Genomic DNA, 17,654 nt, shown 5'->3' on the forward strand with positions numbered 1-17,654 from the left:
TGAGGCTGAAATCAGGATTTGGACAATTTTAAATTAACTGCTCTAAAGATGACTCTATTATTAAAATAGTTGGTGATCAATTTGATAATTAGTTGTCAATGAACTGATTAATTATGACGCCTCTACAAATGTTCAAATAACAAACGCTAAGGAATCGTAGCTGAGCATGCTTTCTTATGCTGTGTGGTTCCATATTCCTGTCACTGAGCAAATGAGCTCTAGTTCAATGCGCTGAGTCTGTAACCTCCTGACAATTTTTGTGACCATTGTGAATTGTGACCACCCGATGAAACAAGTGAATCCTTTTTACATGACATAATATGATATACAACAAAAGAATTAAGCATCACAGCAATTTCCCTCTCGAGTAGTGCATGTGATAGAAGAGGTTTTCGACAAGCTGCACAGGGAATTCACTCTCTGAACAGCATTCAGTGACAGAATCGTTCATACACATTCCATTTCATAAGGAAGTAGACATCTTTTTTTTTTCCCAACTCATCTAAGTGGCCGCTGCTATGTGAGCATCAACCATCGCAGTTTCCATTGCAACTACTGCATCACACCAGTTAAATAGTAAGGAGTATTCATAAGTGGTGCGCCGGTGCGCATTAGCACTGGAAATTGAATATGACGCCCCAGATTCAAGTCTATCACCACACTTTTGTTCACTAAGAACAGGTTAAGCCAACCTTGATTTGAAGTTAAGTCGATTAACTTGCTAACGATTGCTTCTGAGGGTCAACTTTAAAATAAAGGCTTGGTAAGAAATTGCTATCCATATACGTGTTACGTGTTTTGCTTTGTTTTTGTTTTGAAGTTGACCCTTGCAGCTGACTTGACTAGGCTGGGTCCTCACTAATGTTACGTTTGCCGTGAGACGGTGGCCGAACATGTGCAAAAGAGCTGCCGGCAAGAAGGTACTCTCAATTTTGCTGTGCAGCAGTTTCAACAGTACGTCAAAATGTTCTTACACAAAAGCGGTGGGTAGTGCAAAAAGAGTGGAAAGCTGACGGCTGCCCTAGAGAGGTGTGCTCAGTAAGCGAACTGATCACAGGGTCCTATGCTCAAATTCAGAGGTGGGCAATTCATTCTTTTTTTAACGGGCCATGCAACTCAATTGTGTTAAACATGAAGTTAATGTCTTTTTATAAAACAGTAAATTGGGTTGTTTTAATAAGACGCCATTGTGTAGGCCTGGTATGAATATGTTGTTGGAATTAGGAAAGGAAAACTGGGCAAAAAAGTAAAACGTTGATTTAGTTATATTAAAATGTTTCTATCTACACATACAGTGTAAAGCTTGCCAGATGTGCAGCGAATTCTTAAGTTAATCCTTGAGGTTGGGAAAAAATGAGCACCACACAACAACCCCTGCTGCTCATTTGAGAATCATGCCAACATTTTTATGTGAACCCCTGTATATAGTGAACTAAAGGGGGATTCATTTCACCTTTTGTGTAACGCAACCTTTCATGTCTGACCTGCAAGGCTCTGTGACTTTGTAGAACTTCCCGGTATTTTGAGTTGAGGTCAGTGTGTCTGCTGGCAACATCTGCGTGTGCCTCTTGGAGCTGGCCAAAATCCTGTCTGCATCCCTCCAGGGAACTTGTCTGCTGCTGCAGCTTCAATTCAGCATCACTGAGCTTTTTGAAGTGAAAAGCAGCTTCCTCCTCTTGTTGTTTCTTCAGCCTTAAATTGGCATCCAAAGCATTCTGTAAAGCCACACTCAGCGTCTGCTTTTCGTCCATTAGTTGGAGCTGTTTGCTCAAAGCATTTTCAAGCTCTCGGCTGTGCTTCTCATAGATGCTCCTCTGCTTGTGAAGGGCGTCGGCAGCCCGGGCAGCTCGCTCCTCTAACTGCGAACATCTTTCTGTCTCCTCTTTGAGAGCCTTTTGGAGTTGAGTCTGACTCCTGCTACATTCCAGCTCACGTTCTCTGAGTTTGTCCACCATGTTTCGGAGCTTCGCAGCGATTGCTTGCTTCTCAAAGACAAGGTCGTCGTTCTTCGATGCAAGTTGTGCACCGTGTTCGGAGATGGAGTGGTACTGGGACCTCAATTTGTCGTATTCCGTCTCCAGAGCCTTGTATTTGGCCGCGGTGCACGCATTTTCCATCTGGAGTGAGTGCATGTGGTTGTGAAGGCCGTCGGAGGCTGCAACGGCTTCTTTCTGTTCATAACTCAGGAGAGTTATTGCCTTGACCTGTGTGTGATGTTGTAAAAGCATCTTCTTAACTTGCTCCTGTTCATTCCTTAGGGAGACTCTCAAACACTTCTCAGCAGCGAGACTCTTATCTAAAGCCAGCGTCTTCTCCGAGAGCTTTTTGCTTTGTGTTTGCAATTTTCTGTACAGTTTTTGCAAACGGGCCTTCTCCTTCTCACCGACACCTCGGTTGGTGCTGCAAGGCTCTTTACTCCCATCGAGTTGCTGAAGAGAAATCTGCCTCTGATTCAGAGCCGTCATGAGATCTCGGCGCAGCTCTTCTCTCTCAGAGGCCAGTTGGCTGACTTTCTCCTGCAGGGTGGAAACAGTCGCCCCCTTAGCCTCAATATCCTGTTGAAGAGTCTGACTCTTCAAGAGCAAGGATGTCATTTCATGGTCTTTTCCCACACGTTCTTCCTGCATCTTGGTGACCTGATCCTTCAGTTTCTGGACCTGATCACATGTTGCTTTCTCCAACTCTGTTATTTCTTTTTTATGTTGATGTAAAGTTGCCTCCAAATCCTTCTTAAGCGTCTCCATTGCCTTCTTGTCTTTTTCTTGTTGAGCTGTCATTTTACGCAGTTTCCTCGTAACTTTTGTGTAGCCACACTCTTGCCTTTGTAGCATCTTACAAAGATTGTCCATGTGTTTGGTCAGGAGTTCCATTTCAACGCGAAGACCATCTTTCTTTGCTTTCTCATCCTTCAGAGTTCTTACAAGAGTAGAATTTGATTTTCGCTCTTTTCTTAAAGCTTTTCTCAGCAGATATTGATTGTTTCGTTCCTTCTCGAGAGCCTCCCGAAAAGCCGATTTTGCTTTCCTCTCTGCCTCAAGTGCGTCCTTGTGCCAAGACTTGTCCGTTTCGTCATGTTTCTTGCTTGTGCAAGTGGGTGAGTGTTTTGAGCGGGAGGAAGCGAATGGCTTTTCAATATTCTCAATCTCCTCTGGGATCTCTTCTTCAAAGGAATCTCCAGCGCTATCTCTTTTTAACAGAGCCCCTTGTGAGGTCTTCTTTCTTGAATCACCTTCATTCATTTTTCTAATCCTCACGTTACCCAGCTATGTACATGTCAGTGTACTTGCGTTTTTATTTTGTAACATCTAATTAAGAGACCATCTCTCCATACTGGTCACCAAACACTGGCCCGCTAAGATCCTTCATGATATTTGATGGTGAGATAAAATGACAATTTCAAGTGACGCTGCAATTCACACTGAAGGATTAAAGACTGATACTATATAATGATGATGTCATATAGAGACTTTGTAACGAGGTATGTTAGGTAAAAGCTAATATGAAAACACATCTTTTGAGTAAGTGCTTCATTGACAAAGCTTTCTTTGTTGTCTGTTGTAAAAATGATCCACAATAAAACTACAGGGGGAAGGTGAAATGGGCGAGGAGCATTTTTTAAAAGCATCTACAAAATTTGCAGCCACCTCAGAGGTGGCATAGCGTTTTATCACAGTTCGCTCAAAGGCCTCTCGCTGGATAAAACCGGTAATATTAAAAAACACATAATGGTGGTCCGAGATGGCCAAGTCAACAACAATGGACACATCCATGGAGAGGCCATGAGCAGTAATTAAAGCGATAACACGTCGCCTGTTGTGAGTTGGCTTGAAGACATGTTGGGTAAAATCAATACTAAAATGTAAAAAGTCCTTAGGGACTGGACGTGAATATTGTCCACATTTAAATTAAAATGATCAGTCAAAATAATCATATCATGCTACAAATGGATAGCTGCTAAAAAGTCAGAAAACTGTAATAAAACTCATGTCCTGTTTAGGTGGTCTATACAGCGTTCTGCATAAAATTGGGGGGCTGTTAAGAACAACGGCATGGTGTTCAAAAGAGGAATAATGGTCAAATAAAATGGATATGTTGGCAAGTAGGTTTACCACGCTGCACAAAAGCATAGACGTTAAAATGAGGGGGAGAGGCGTCAGTGAGAACAGTTGATGCATTTGCACCCAACCGGCTTTCATTAAAAAACAGGCAATGCAGTTTTCGGTCTAAGATGAAGTCATTTACAATAAACCAGTTGTTTAAAAGCGAATGTATGTTTATAATTGCCATATTGAGGGTAGTGGGTCTTTATAAGAGAATTTATGGTGTTGCGTTAGTCAGGAGATTGTGCATGGTATTGTTTGTATATTTTTTGTTATGAAATCTATTTGGAACTCTAAAGGATATACAAGTATAAAGGGGAACGTGAATTTTAGAAATCGCTTGTGTAGCGCCTGTGTGTGACCCGAAAATTAGGTTTTAAATGCTGATTGGCTGTTGCCGAGGGACAGACTGAGCCCACGAGGGTAGCCTCAATTTGTGACAGGACTGCCGATGCTAATGTGAAGTAAGTGGAGGATTTTAATCAAAGACGTATGCGTGACCATAATATTCAGATCAAAATGTTTTATTTTCCGTTAGGCAACAAACATACAAAAACCAGAACAAAGCAAATATAATATCATTTCAAGCTGCAGTTTGAGTTGACAATACTTATGAGGCTCTACCGCATGCATTTAAGTTAGCTATACTCGAGCTTTTGAAGGACAACTCGTTGTGGTTCCAGGGATCCACCACACAAAGTTACACATGATGTGGCGTTCTTCAACTTTGCCTTGCAGAAGTGGTTTCGTGCAAAAGAAATTCACTTGCACTTTGCTGCCTGGTGAGGAGAAGTGGTTCAGATAATGGATGGAAGGATGGATGTGTCACTTTTAGTTCTTTATTCTTTTTAAAGAATCACTCGAGGGATCTGAATACTTGCTAAATATAGTAAAGTTGCTAAGTTAGTGGAACCACTGGACACTTGATATTGCTTTCGGACATTCGTATAGTACTGTATATTGTAACATGTCAACGTTTTCCTAATCGTTGTAAGCAACAGGCAGCAGGATTCTTCCACCATGGCAGAAAAATGAATGGCTACCACCAACCTCAATTGAAACAATGACAAAAAAAAATGTGTTTTGTTTGGGGTTGCACCACCAAGAATACCCAAAAGGTTTGGGTTTTATTTAGAGATTTTCTTCAATAACATGAAGGATGAGTATGTAGCCAGTGGGTTGTCCTGTTCCCTCGTTAACCTTTTTCATGCCGTTTGGTATTGTTCTCGCCAGCATGGTCCCTTGAACTAACCTATCGCCTCCCTGCGACTACTAGTGTCTTGTTCAGGTGTGCCTTGTTGTCTTCAGTTTACTTGTATTTGGTTCCCTGCAAACTTTCTGTCGCCGTTGGATTGTTGCTGTTGTTGGTGTTCCCATCAGTTCCCCTTTGTGAGTCTATTCCTGATCATTTTTAGGCATGGTGAGATGAAGCCCTGTGAAGTATCAATATTTTCAGTCAACTGTCCTGGCACATGTAGTGACACTTCATTAGGATTAATTTGCTCTATGGCTCCATCAAGCAATGAGTAAGTATTGACACCATTAAATAAGAGTGAATGCTGAACAGTGACTGGATGACCATATGTGGCACTATTGCAGTCTTAGCAGTATGCATGTATTGTCGTGCAAACATGGAATATGTAATAAACATAGCCAAACCCTAAAGACATTTTAATTTTAAACTTTCAGATCAAATGAGGATTGTGTTGAAAAGCACTCTCTGAAATATGCTTGGGCATGCAGATAATTGACGTTTTAGTATTTTCCTTTTTTTTTAATCTGGGAAGGTTATTCCACATTTCCCCTGTCCCCTGTAGGGAACATTATGAATGTTTATCAGCGTTCTCAGAAGAATGTTTTGTGTTTGCAATTTTTTTTTTTTGCTTTGCGGACCGCCTAATATCCTTTTTGTGTCTTTTTTTTTTTTTTTGTATAATAAAACGGTGACTCCAAATAGGATACAATTTACTTGGCAAAACAATGATGCATCTGATTGTGATTTATGTACGAAATGCTGTGGACGGAGCCTCATGATTCTAGTCCAAGTAGAAGTCAGACTGAATTGCCACATTCTTCACATGCGAATGTTTGTTGAGCACAAAGGTGTCAGGCTGGGTCAGTCCAGTGTGCAGGTGCGTGGGTGAGCGTATTTCCTAACAGGGGTCCCCCGACGACACTCTTGGGTCCGAGGAACTCCCAGCTCATGTAGTTGCGGTGTGCATGCACAGACTCCCCCTCATGACGTCACTTCTGGAGGCTGGCTGCTGCTGGGCTGGCAGCCTTCTGCTCCATCAAGAAACTTTCCTGGACTTGTGGAGTTTCTTGGACGTAGTGGCTACGACCAGCCGCTGCACAACTCCCTTACGCGGGGAAAAGCGGTCACTTTTACTTGTGCTTTTCGCCGCTAAATTTTTTTTAGTTGAAATTGTCATATTCAAACGAGCTGTAAATATATATTTTCTCTTTGATTTTTTTGAGGACTTTACAATACGGAGTTCGAGAACTGCAAGAATTATATTCAACCTCACTGGCGTATTTTCATAGAAAAGAATTATAGACGGAGCCGAGCCCCCCTTTAAAAACTTTTCAAAACTTTGGATTTATAACGACGCGGACATGGCTTGGAGTAGGGGCCTCTTACTTTCATTTGGTTTCCTTCTCTCACCGTTCTGTTTATCAGCTGGGGCACAGCCGCACAACCAGAGCAGCGTCAGGAAATTGTACGTGCTCCAACCCGGGCCGGGGCCGGGTCCAGGGCCCGGTCCCGGTCCAGGCTCGGCGGCAGCTAACCGAGGGGATGGGATGCGAGTCAGCTCCATTTCAACGCGTCACGGCGCGTCGGGGCTTCCGCACTCTTACGACGTCGAACTCACCGCTAAATTGGGCGGCCAGGTCCGGACCCGCCGGATGGGGAAGCCAACCTCGACAGCCCTGGAGTCCATTGTTCGGCACAGCGGTCCGGAGCAGAACCAGCACAGGCAGCTTCTCAAGCAGTCTGGGTAAGACGGAAAAATTAGGCTACCTTTGTATTCACTCACTTTTGGAAGTCTTTTTTTCTCATTGGTTTTGGTTACTTTAGCGTAAACTGACTCAGTGGTCCATATCGTGCTCTTGCTTCTCAAGATTTCTTAATTATGACAGCTGTTTGACTATCCTCCTTGTGTGTGTGTGTATATATATATATATATATATATATTATATATATATATATATATATATATATATGTATGTGCTGTCGAGTGATATATATTTTTAAACTAATTAATCACAAAACCCTCCATGATTATTGCGATTCATCACATTTTTCAACTACTATTTTTTTGGGACGCTTGTAACAGATATTTACTTGAATAATATTTTGGAATGAATGCAAAATCACCAAATTTGAAGCATATTTAATTCAACGACTGTTCTTTGATCCTTGAATATGATCTAAACTGAGACATCTTTACAGGCATTTTCCTTAGAAACATTTCTCATAACTGCCCACAAGCACCACTCTCCAGCAGTGTTGGTTTGTAATGCACAGTGGTAATTTGAGCAGGGTGTTTTGTTCTGAGATGATGTGCTAAAGATGTTCAGCTAATATGGTTCAATATTTGCAAAGTATGCAAATATTTTTTTAAAATAAATCAAACCAAGTTAACCGAGCTAAAATATTTAACTTAAACACTAAATATTTAATAACTAATTAATTAAATTTTTTAGATTAATCTCTAGAGTTAATGCTTTAATTTTGACAGCACTATATATAAGTATATAGATAGATAGATAGATAGATGGATAGACACACATAAATACAACGCTAAACTAAAAAATATTAAACTAATATAACAATTGGGGGCTTCTCACTTGTGAACGTTTGAGTCCACGATGTGGGTTTACCTCTGTGTTAGGACGTTAGGTTTAAATGCTGATCATATGGATGAAGATGTTGGACAAATTCTAATGCGCTGACTCTGAAACCAATTGGGTACAAAACAATAAATTTGGTTGGATTGCAAAAGAAACCTAAAGTTGGGTCAAACTGACTTCAGTAGTGGTCAGTCCCTTTTTGATCCAGAAATGGGTTATTTCTGATGAACTGTTTTAATGACTTTTGTGTGACACTGTAATAAAAAGAGCAACTCAAAGAAATGTCAAACATGTGATGAAACATATCTCAGAGGTTGTGTTTTGTTTTAATACATTTAAAATGAGCCGGACACATCTGTAGTAACATGTATTCGTTGTGGGATTGGAAGTCAACCAGAAATGGTTTGCATTTTGATATGTTCTGACCTTTGATTTGCCTCACTGTCGTATGTTGTAATAAGAAATGTGTCAGTCAAATTTTCATTCAAGCTCTTCATGATGAATCAAAATCTGCTACTACCACGCATATGCACGCGCCTACACAGAAAGCAGGCCTACAATGTATCATCAACATAATAGAGGGCTTCTCGTTGGGTGAGCTCAGCACCAGAAATTTGCAGTTTGCAATTCATGGAAGTGGTCAAGTCTATGGAGGCACACAACTGCAAAAAAAATGTCACAAGCTTGATAATACACGGAACATGCACAAGAGATGAGGAAAGGCACAGGCCACTTATAAGCAGTGCCATTTATAAGCATTTTCATTCTTTCTTTATCTAGAAAGATCACACAGGAAAAAGCACGGCAAATAAAAAAGAAGAATGTGAAGGAGAGTGTTTCTGAATCCAAGAGGGTTTTTTTGACAGAATTTCTGATATTTGTTTTCTGCGATAAGTTTTGCAGCAAAGTTTTTTTTTTCCGTTTTGATTAAATAAAATGCAATGTTCACTTGGTCATGAAGTGGTCTGATGAAAGCTTGTAGCTACTATTGCCCCGACTCAAACCTGTCAAGCAAGGTGCAGCAACATTTTAAAGTTACATCGTGGCCTCTGCTTGCTTTTGTATTTGTAGAGTGAACATCTGTGGAGGCCAATGCTGTCATGGATGGAGTAAAGCTCAAGGTTCCCAGCGGTGCACACAGCGTAAGTAATTTCAAAATTCCTCGCGCAAACAAGTCTAGATTATGGATGGGCATGGCTTCCAAAAATCTTGTTGCTCATGTAGAATTGGCTCAATCGCCCAAAAATATTTATACAACAAGATTATATTTGGTTGTCGCAACGTCTTCAGCAGTAGAGGCATAAATGGACTTCAGTCCTTGGCAGTAACCAGCAGAAGGCCCTTTTTTTTCTTTGTTTTTAATAAGATGACAGCCCGTAATACAACAGGGTGCTCTCATCATTACATCATCGTACATACAGAATGTTGGGTTGCTCTAAACAGAGTCGAACACAATAAGAAATGCAATAAAATAGACTGTTGCTGACCAAGGGCATGCAATGTTAGTGCAGGCAGTTTTAAGTATGAAATGACTGCATTTTGAGATTAAGTGATTTTGGGAACTCCAATCAGCTCAACACTTAAAGGGTGGAGAGGCTCTCCTTGTTTATAGAGGCGCAGGAAGCGCCTCGCAAACATCTGGACAATGACCAGACAATGTCTTACTGTACCTTAAACCATGGCCACACATTTCTATTGGAGAAACGCTAATGCAGTGAACGAATGTGAGCACACATGTACAGGATTCAGTATGTATGTGTGTCATCTTTGATATAAAATTAATCAGTGAGTGACCTGTCATTCACAATCAAGCTAGAAACATTAGAAAATATTCTGACTGGGCGACCAACGTGGTAAATACCGTGTGCCTTTTTTCCATATCCATAATAAATTTCCGGTAATTTGTATATTGTGTTATTATGTTGAGATGTCTTCATACATTTGATTGTTGTATGTAAGTGATTGATCATTCCGAATTGGCACAATCTTGTCATAACAGAGAGCTTTAAAACTCTGGATAACATGTTCCAAAAAAAGCGAGAGAAACAGTGAGAGGAAACCCAACTGGTATTGGAGCCCAAACTGTGTGAGGAGGCGAGTCTGACTATGTAATGTAGTGCAATGCTCATCCCTTTCTACAGTATTATGGCCTTTGTGGTTGCGGTTAACTTATGAGTCACCACTACAAAATAAGTCAGCTATGGGCAAATGTTCAAGAAACATTTGAATAGGCTCCCTAGTCAGTTAGCGAATGGCAGAGCAGACTAGTTCTTTGTTAAATGTGTTTAAGTGTGCTTGAAAAGCACGGTGTCTGGCCGGTGTAGACAAAACATAATTGTGACTTGGGGGAATTGCTTAGTTCACTATGACAAGGTCAAGTATGCAGGAAAATGGCAATGAATGTCTGCGCCGCTGCCATTTCTGTTTGACAAATCGGCTTTAAACATTTTCTTCACAGCTGTTGGACAACATTGGGAAAAACACACTCAAACAACTTCCCTGTTGTAAAGTTAAACAAATACTAAAGGACAAAGTATTGTAAAATAGTCAAATGTTCTGCCTCTAATTCATATCAGTAAGTGTTAGGAGTTAGGTTTTATATATATATATATATATATATATATATATATATATATATATATATACAATCGGTTATCTGAATTTCATTCTGCCAAATGCCAATGCGTCAAAACATGCATACGCGTTGAGCCCCCAAGACATAAGATTTTCATCAAATGCCAGATTACAACATCTTTTTGATTAAAAAAAACCATATAGAGTTTTGAGCCCCTAACCCAGGGGTAGGGAACTCCGGTTCCTGGAGTGTCATATCATGCCTACTCCAAACACACCTGATTCCAATAATCAGAATTGTTTCAGGCTTCTACAGGGCTTGTTGATTTGCTGATTGTTTCAGGTGTGTTGCGAGTAGGGAGAGATCTAAAACAGGCAGGATATGGCTCTCCAGGAACCGGAGTTCCCTACCCCTGCACTAACCCTCATAACATCATAGCAAAAGATGTGTATACAGAACCTTGAAATTGAACTAAGCAGTTAATGTCAAAGGGCACAAATATGCTTTCAAACTAAGACCATGTCCACAAGTAAATACCTTTGGTAAATCTGAACAGTTATTATTATTTTTTTTTTTGCGTGTTTCTATGTTTTGTCCATGTGCAACAACCTTTTAAGGAGCCTGAATATGATAATTTTTTTCTACTAAAACGTCAAATTGCTGCCCTCAGGTTTCTGTATGCACAGTGCCAGACATACATCAAGGAAATCAAAGACTGCTTTTACGCCTTCAGAATGTTGTGACGGACTGTGTCTGCCTTTTTAAGTCATAATGCCCAGCGGTCGCCATCGACCCGAGTTCAAAATACAACAAGTACAAATTTTACCTCATCATCAGACCGCACACGTCTCCTTCCTTACTTGCTTCGCATTCCCTTGCATTTTTGTGGCAGTGTTTACATGACATTGACATCTCTGTTTTTGTTGACGTCTTCTGGCAGAGTAGCAACCCCACTTGTGTGTGTAGACCTGCACATTTTTTTTAACAATTTCATGTTGACGGGCAACTTTTTAAAATGACAAAGAAAACGATCGTCAATGTTGCATTGTGGATGTGGCCTAAGACCAACATGCAGTGTTACATACCAAGTTCCATTCAAACATTGCTGACCTTTTATAGTGTGTGAATTCAGTCCGATTTTTACTCCCTGAGGGTTGACCATTAAAGCACCTGGCAGAAAGCTTACTGAGATACTTTTTCCACTTTTCCTTGCGGACCAAGCATGTTAGCGCTCATTATAGAATTACATGAGCAGCGTAGACACCGTCGAGCCGTGTGCAAGTATAAAAACAATGTCCTCAGACACCAATCCCTTCGATAGTGCATAACTTTTTCATGAACTATTTTAATACAAGGGGATGATTTATTGCAGAAAAAGGTTTTCATGACAGTTAATTACATTCCACAGTTTTATCCCCTTTTATTCAAGCTTGCATTCATCCAGACTAGGAAATTGAGCCCATGTTAAAAAAAAAATACACATTTGCCGAAATGGTTTCTTGACAGTATATTTTTTTTGTGTGTCTTGACAAAATATGAAAATAGTGTACACTTGATGCAATATTTTTTTAAAAACAAATTTTCCGGGTCTCTCCGCAAAATTGGCTGAGCTAACCTCCATCTTGTCATAAAAAAAGGATAAGCGAAGGAAATGATAATGAATTTCATTTGACACTTTTGACTTTTAGATGATATCTTGTCAAGGTTAGAAGACCTCATGTGTTGCACTTTCTCCCTTAGCTGATACTGTTCGTTGGTAGCATTGCATTAAGTCGGAGCTACACTAAATTCATCTTAAGAATTCATATTTGGCATAATGCCCTCTTTAGCCAATTGCTTGTGCTGTTATACAGTTATACTTTTGCAAAAAATTCTGGTTATATCACTCAGAGACACATTGCCAACTGGCCAGAGGCAGTTAGCACCCAATATTTGACTTGATTGTAGCCAATAATGCACAAAAAGGGCATGCTTCTGTGGAACAGGAATTATACAATGGAAATAAGTGGCCTAATTTTGACCAAAATAAATCTCATTACTAGCAAAAAACCTTCATGATGTCACTCAGAATGTCAGCGAACCTTACAAGAACTGGACAGGGGACAATGAAGATTAATTGTGGGTGGTCTTCTTCATGCTTTTTGATGATTTTTTTTTTTTTTTAATTACATATTACCAAATAAGCCTGAAGCGAATATAAGGATATATGAGATATGTCAAACAAAAGTTCTCACAGTTGATTTATTGTGCTGAATAAATCATAAAATTAATGATAAATAATGTAACAATATCCATCAATCCATTATCTAAGCTTCTGAGTCTCACAAGGGTCGCCTATCCCAGCTGTCTTCCGGCAGTACGCAGCCTTAACTTGGTTGTCAGCAAATCGCAGGACACACAAAGACAAACAAAAATCCACACTCATACCTTGGGTATGATTCAGAGTGTCCAATAAACCGGCCATGCATGTCTTTGAAATGTGGGAAAACCCACATGTGCACGGGCAGAACATGTAACCTCCACACAGGAAGGCCGGAATCCAGAATCAAACCCTGCACCTCGGAATCGCGAGGCCATCGTGCTAACCAGTCACCCACCGTGCAGCAAACGCTAAATAACATAATTTGGGCCTTCAGAAGGCTTCAAACAGGTACGCCTCTCAGCCTAACAGAGGCCAGTTAAGTATATTGTTTATATAGTGGTAATATCCTTCCACCATTACTTGGATTCTGTGAAGGTGTGATATGTCCTAGCCAAGTACAAGGTCAAAACAGGCTGTTGCAGCTGTTCATAATGTCTGGGCATTTTTCTGGCACCTACCGAGACATTTTATAGCATTACAACAAGGTGACACAAAGAAAATCATTATATCCCAATGTTTCTGCTTCTAAATGGGATTGCTTCCACAGAGCACAACCACACACTGAGTCACTCATTCAGACAACCATGTTATTTTTTTTTTCAGTCCCCCTAACAGACCTTAGTGAGGGTGGGTGTGGAGCGCACCATGTCAAACCATGCATAGTTTGATCAAAAGGGTGAGAACATCACCATGACGGATCTTTTTCCGCTTCCTGACTACCAGGGAGATTACAGTGCTTAGTCCATCAACCTGATTGTCACAGAACAAACCTCTTCTGTTGCTTACACCAATCTCACAAAGAGAGTGAAACGATTTGCGCAACACATGGCAGCGTCAGCTCCAGGCAAGAGGTGGGTGAGTGAAATGAAAACTATTTACGCTTGTCTGAAAAGAAAACAAAAAAAGTTACCCTAAGTGGAAAGTTTTCTCCATTTCAAACCTCTAATATAATTCAGCTCCCAGTGGGAAAAGACATTGGTGATGTCATCACTGTGCAGTCACGCTCTTTGAACATAAGTTGTGTGTCTCCACTGACTCAGTCTTTGAGAGGTTTGAATTTCATGAATTTCAAAACCTTACTGAATTCAACATGGTTGTTTGTGCTACCTTTTCTTTTTTAAGAAAAGCAATAGCTTTTAAAACATTCACTATTAATTAGAAATCAGAGGCAACAGACTAAGACATTTTGAGGTAGCTTTAACTAGGTTGAGATTTAGCGTAGGCAGGAGTGTTCTCTAAAAATAAATTTAAAAAAAGGCATACAAGGTCCATGGATAAATTTTAATTCCTAAATTTACATTAGTTCAAAAAAACAAGATTGAAAGTAACAAAAAGACTCAACATGACATGACTTGACTTGGTGACGTGACGACTAACAGCAAACACAAACAGGACAGAAAGAAAACAAGGAAGTAATACAAGCTAACAGAGAAGACAATGAGGAACAGCTGGACAAGACACAAGTGTCAGAGGGAGCTAATTGGAAGACACAAGGGGCCGGGGTGATGAGCGCAGGTGAAATCAATAGACCTAACAAACAGGACAGCACAAGAAAACAAAAACATGACATGAAACCAAACCAAATACAAATGTTGACAAAAATGCAGGTAATGACAGACTCTGTGTACTGTTTTAGAAAATGATACTCAACGTGGTTGGTTGTGAAACAAAAGATGGCATTTTCAGTGCCGCAATATTATACTATCTGTTGGCAAACCTCTGGTCATAATCCATGCCAGACATGAACCATTTTGATTTTGGCTGCATCATAACTGTGTTCTCTGCGACACCTGATAAACTTTTGTCATGACATCACAAAGATGCCCACCAGATATGTTGACTTGCCTTCATGACGACAATGGTTTGTTTTTTGACTTTTGGTCATGTGTCTTCTTCAACACCGCTTATCCTCTACAGCATGGGTGGGCAAATGTTTTGATTGACGGGCCACAATGGGTACTAAAATTTGACAGAGCGGCCGGAGCAGGAGCAGATGGAAGGAGTGTCTTGGTAACCTCACTTCATTGGAGAAAAAAAATACTTTTAATTTTAAATGAAAGTGAACAAAAGCATTCCAACGATATAGCTCTCTTTGAAAAACCATAGCATTTAGAAAATAAAACATTGACAAGGTTTATTCATTTAATTTTTTTCAAGTTTAAAAGGGCCGCATGTGGCCCCCCGGGCCGTAGTTTTCCCACGGCTGCTCTACAGGGTCAAATTGCAAATTGGACAACTTCAAGTGTGTTCCACTCTATGAATCCGTGAAGTTCATGTTGTAAAAGGAATCTATGAGAAGAGAACCATAACACCTTTTGAGTAAATTGGGACGATAGCAGACTTGACAATATAATGTAATGCATCCTCACCAAAATGTGTAGCACAAGGCCACATCCTGCCATTTTGGCTGTTCTAGGCAACATGCCGACTTTTATTTAAACAACACATGTTCTGCGAATGTTGATATTTCAAGTCCACGAGAATGCACGTCCAGACAAGAATCCGCACACAGTCAAAAGCATTTGCTTGCTTGTACAGAAGGAGAGTAGCAGCTCCAGTACAATGTGGCCATGGTACGTCAAAAGTAATATTTATCTGGCACCTTTCTTGCTAATTCCGATGTTATGGTATCCTGCAAGTCTAGTATGGGGATATATTATTTTGATATTGGCGAAACACGAGCTGGTGAAATACTGAAATAATGTTATTAGTAGGATACCCCCTAGAGCATCTAGTTTTCAGTGGGGTGCCAGAGCTGGGCACTCGACCCTTTTATGCCGGTCAGTCCCCCGCTCTCTGGCCGCTTTGTCAGACCCTCCGGCATTATTCCGTTTCGCTTGCCCGTTTAGCGAGTACTAGTTTCGTCACATGCATGAGAGCCGATTTGTGGGCCCGAGTAAAATCCACCTCCGACTTTTGTAAATTGAACCCTTTTTTTACAATTAGTCACCCCCGCCCCCGCCCCAAATATAGGGCTCCGGCCAGGCAGGAGGGTCATTCCGCCTCGGCACGGACTGCCCAGTTCTGCGAAAGATTTTAAGTCAGCACGTCATTTTTCACTCACAACTCAGCACTTAACAATGACACACAGACAGGAAGCTATGCTAAGCTACCAAAGTTAGCTGGAGAGGCTTTAACACGCACCGAGCGGTCATGGCAATTCAGTGGAAGACGCTTAGCCCTTGTAAAGTAGTAATGGGGCGTACTGTGATGACGGTTAATTTTGTTCGGTGTGAATTCACTTAAAAACACAGATGTAAAGCTATGTTGCTGTTGCCTCGGCTGCAACTCTTTTTCAGGAGTCTTACCACTTTCAGACTTGACAAATGACAACATCTCATCACTATCATTAACTTTTTGATTGCCAGTAATTATCTGCAGTGTTTTACCAATTCTTGTCGCCAACTGGCCTTGAAAAACGCCTGCCTAGTTTACAAGACAAAGCCAAAACCCAGATGCTTGCTTACAAGGGAAAATATGTTATTCGTGGCTCATCTCTTTTTCAGCTTTTTGAGACTTCCCACTGTTTATGACCCATGGCTGACATGGCCTAATACCGCAATTACAATTAAAAATGACAGTTGACGTGACGTCAGAACTATTAGAGCTAGGAGGTAGCCTGGAATTAAACAGAGGTGACCGCCTCCTCATTTAATGACAAACTGTAATTCAGTCTGCCTGTCATAAGCAAAACCAACCATGATATAAATGAAACTGTATATTGTAAACTGATGTAAATGATTAATATCCACAAACTTAGTATGTGATTTTGATGAAAAGGTTTTTGCTCCACTGATTATCATATATTTATTTAGCCTTGATTTATGCAGGTCAGGTATTTGACAACCAATTTTCATTTGCAAAGCAGACCTCGCTGCAGATAGCAGTGCTGGATTGCGCTTTCATATTAAAACGCATGAGAAACTTCCGAAGATGTCGTTTGAGAGAAATTGTGTCAATGCTTAATTTTCTAAAAACATTTTCAACCCAATTTTACTGAGACTAATGGTCAAGTCAGATCTGTACTAAAAATGACAAGTCCAAAATACTGAGCAAAGAATCTCTGACCTAAGATTAACTAATGTGATGTAAGTTCTCTCTGGTTTGCAATTTTAGAACATTGCCACCAGTTTTGTGAGTAAGAGTTGTCCAATAAGCAAAATAATGTGCACACGTCTGTGTCCTCTTATCAACATCTGCCTGTCCCTGCTTTTCCCTTCTCATCTGTCTGGATTTTGTATTCCAGCTAACTGCATCCCTCAGTGCCAAAACGGAGGAATGTGCCTCAGGCCTCAGCTCTGTGTCTGCAAGCCTGGCTCAAGCGGCAAGGCATGTGAGCAGAAGACTGTGCCCACACACACCCTTCCAGCACAGCCTGGGAAAGGACCGACCAAGGATCATAGCACCGGTCACATGAATGAACCCAACGCAAGGCCACCACGACCCATACCTCAGAAAGTGCCTCTGAATGCTTACGATCTGCCCCCACCTCAAGCAGACAACATTGCTCAGATGAAACTGACCGTCAAACCTTCCCCACAGCTTGTGAGGCCGCATTACATCCAACAACACATCCAGCAACAGTAAGTACTATTAGTTTATTTATTGAACTTTAATCAATCAATTCTCTGTAAATCACATTTTATCAGGATTGCAGCTGTGTGCCCTGCAATTGGCTGGCAACCAGTTCAGGGTGTCCCCCGCCTACTGCCCAAAGCGAGCTGGGATAGGCTCCAGCACCCCCCGCGACCCTAGTGAGGAC

The 17,654-nt window shown here is 40.8% G+C and overlaps 1 protein-coding gene across 3 annotated transcripts in view; it reads left to right on the forward strand.

The window, feature by feature from the left end:
- Positions 1-6,348: 6,348 nt before the first annotated feature.
- The window catches only part of ltbp1 (latent transforming growth factor beta binding protein 1), a 76,079-nt gene continuing 64,773 nt past the window's right edge, over positions 6,349-17,654 (forward strand). For all 3 annotated transcript variants that reach the window (XM_088304099.1, XM_088304100.1, XM_088304101.1), the window contains exons 1-3: positions 6,349-7,099; positions 9,027-9,097; positions 17,139-17,475. In XM_088304099.1, the coding sequence (XP_088160225.1) occupies positions 6,717-7,099; positions 9,027-9,097; positions 17,139-17,475 (791 nt within the window). In that variant the 5' untranslated portion in view covers positions 6,349-6,716. The remainder of the gene's footprint in view (positions 7,100-9,026; positions 9,098-17,138; positions 17,476-17,654) is intronic.

The sequence above is a fragment of the Idiotropiscis lumnitzeri genome, chromosome 9 (genome assembly GCF_059441095.1).
Source record: "Idiotropiscis lumnitzeri isolate Australia: NSW breed Sydney's pygmy pipehorse chromosome 9, RoL_Ilum_1.0, whole genome shotgun sequence".
NCBI classification, from domain to species: Eukaryota; Metazoa; Chordata; class Actinopteri; order Syngnathiformes; family Syngnathidae; genus Idiotropiscis; species Idiotropiscis lumnitzeri.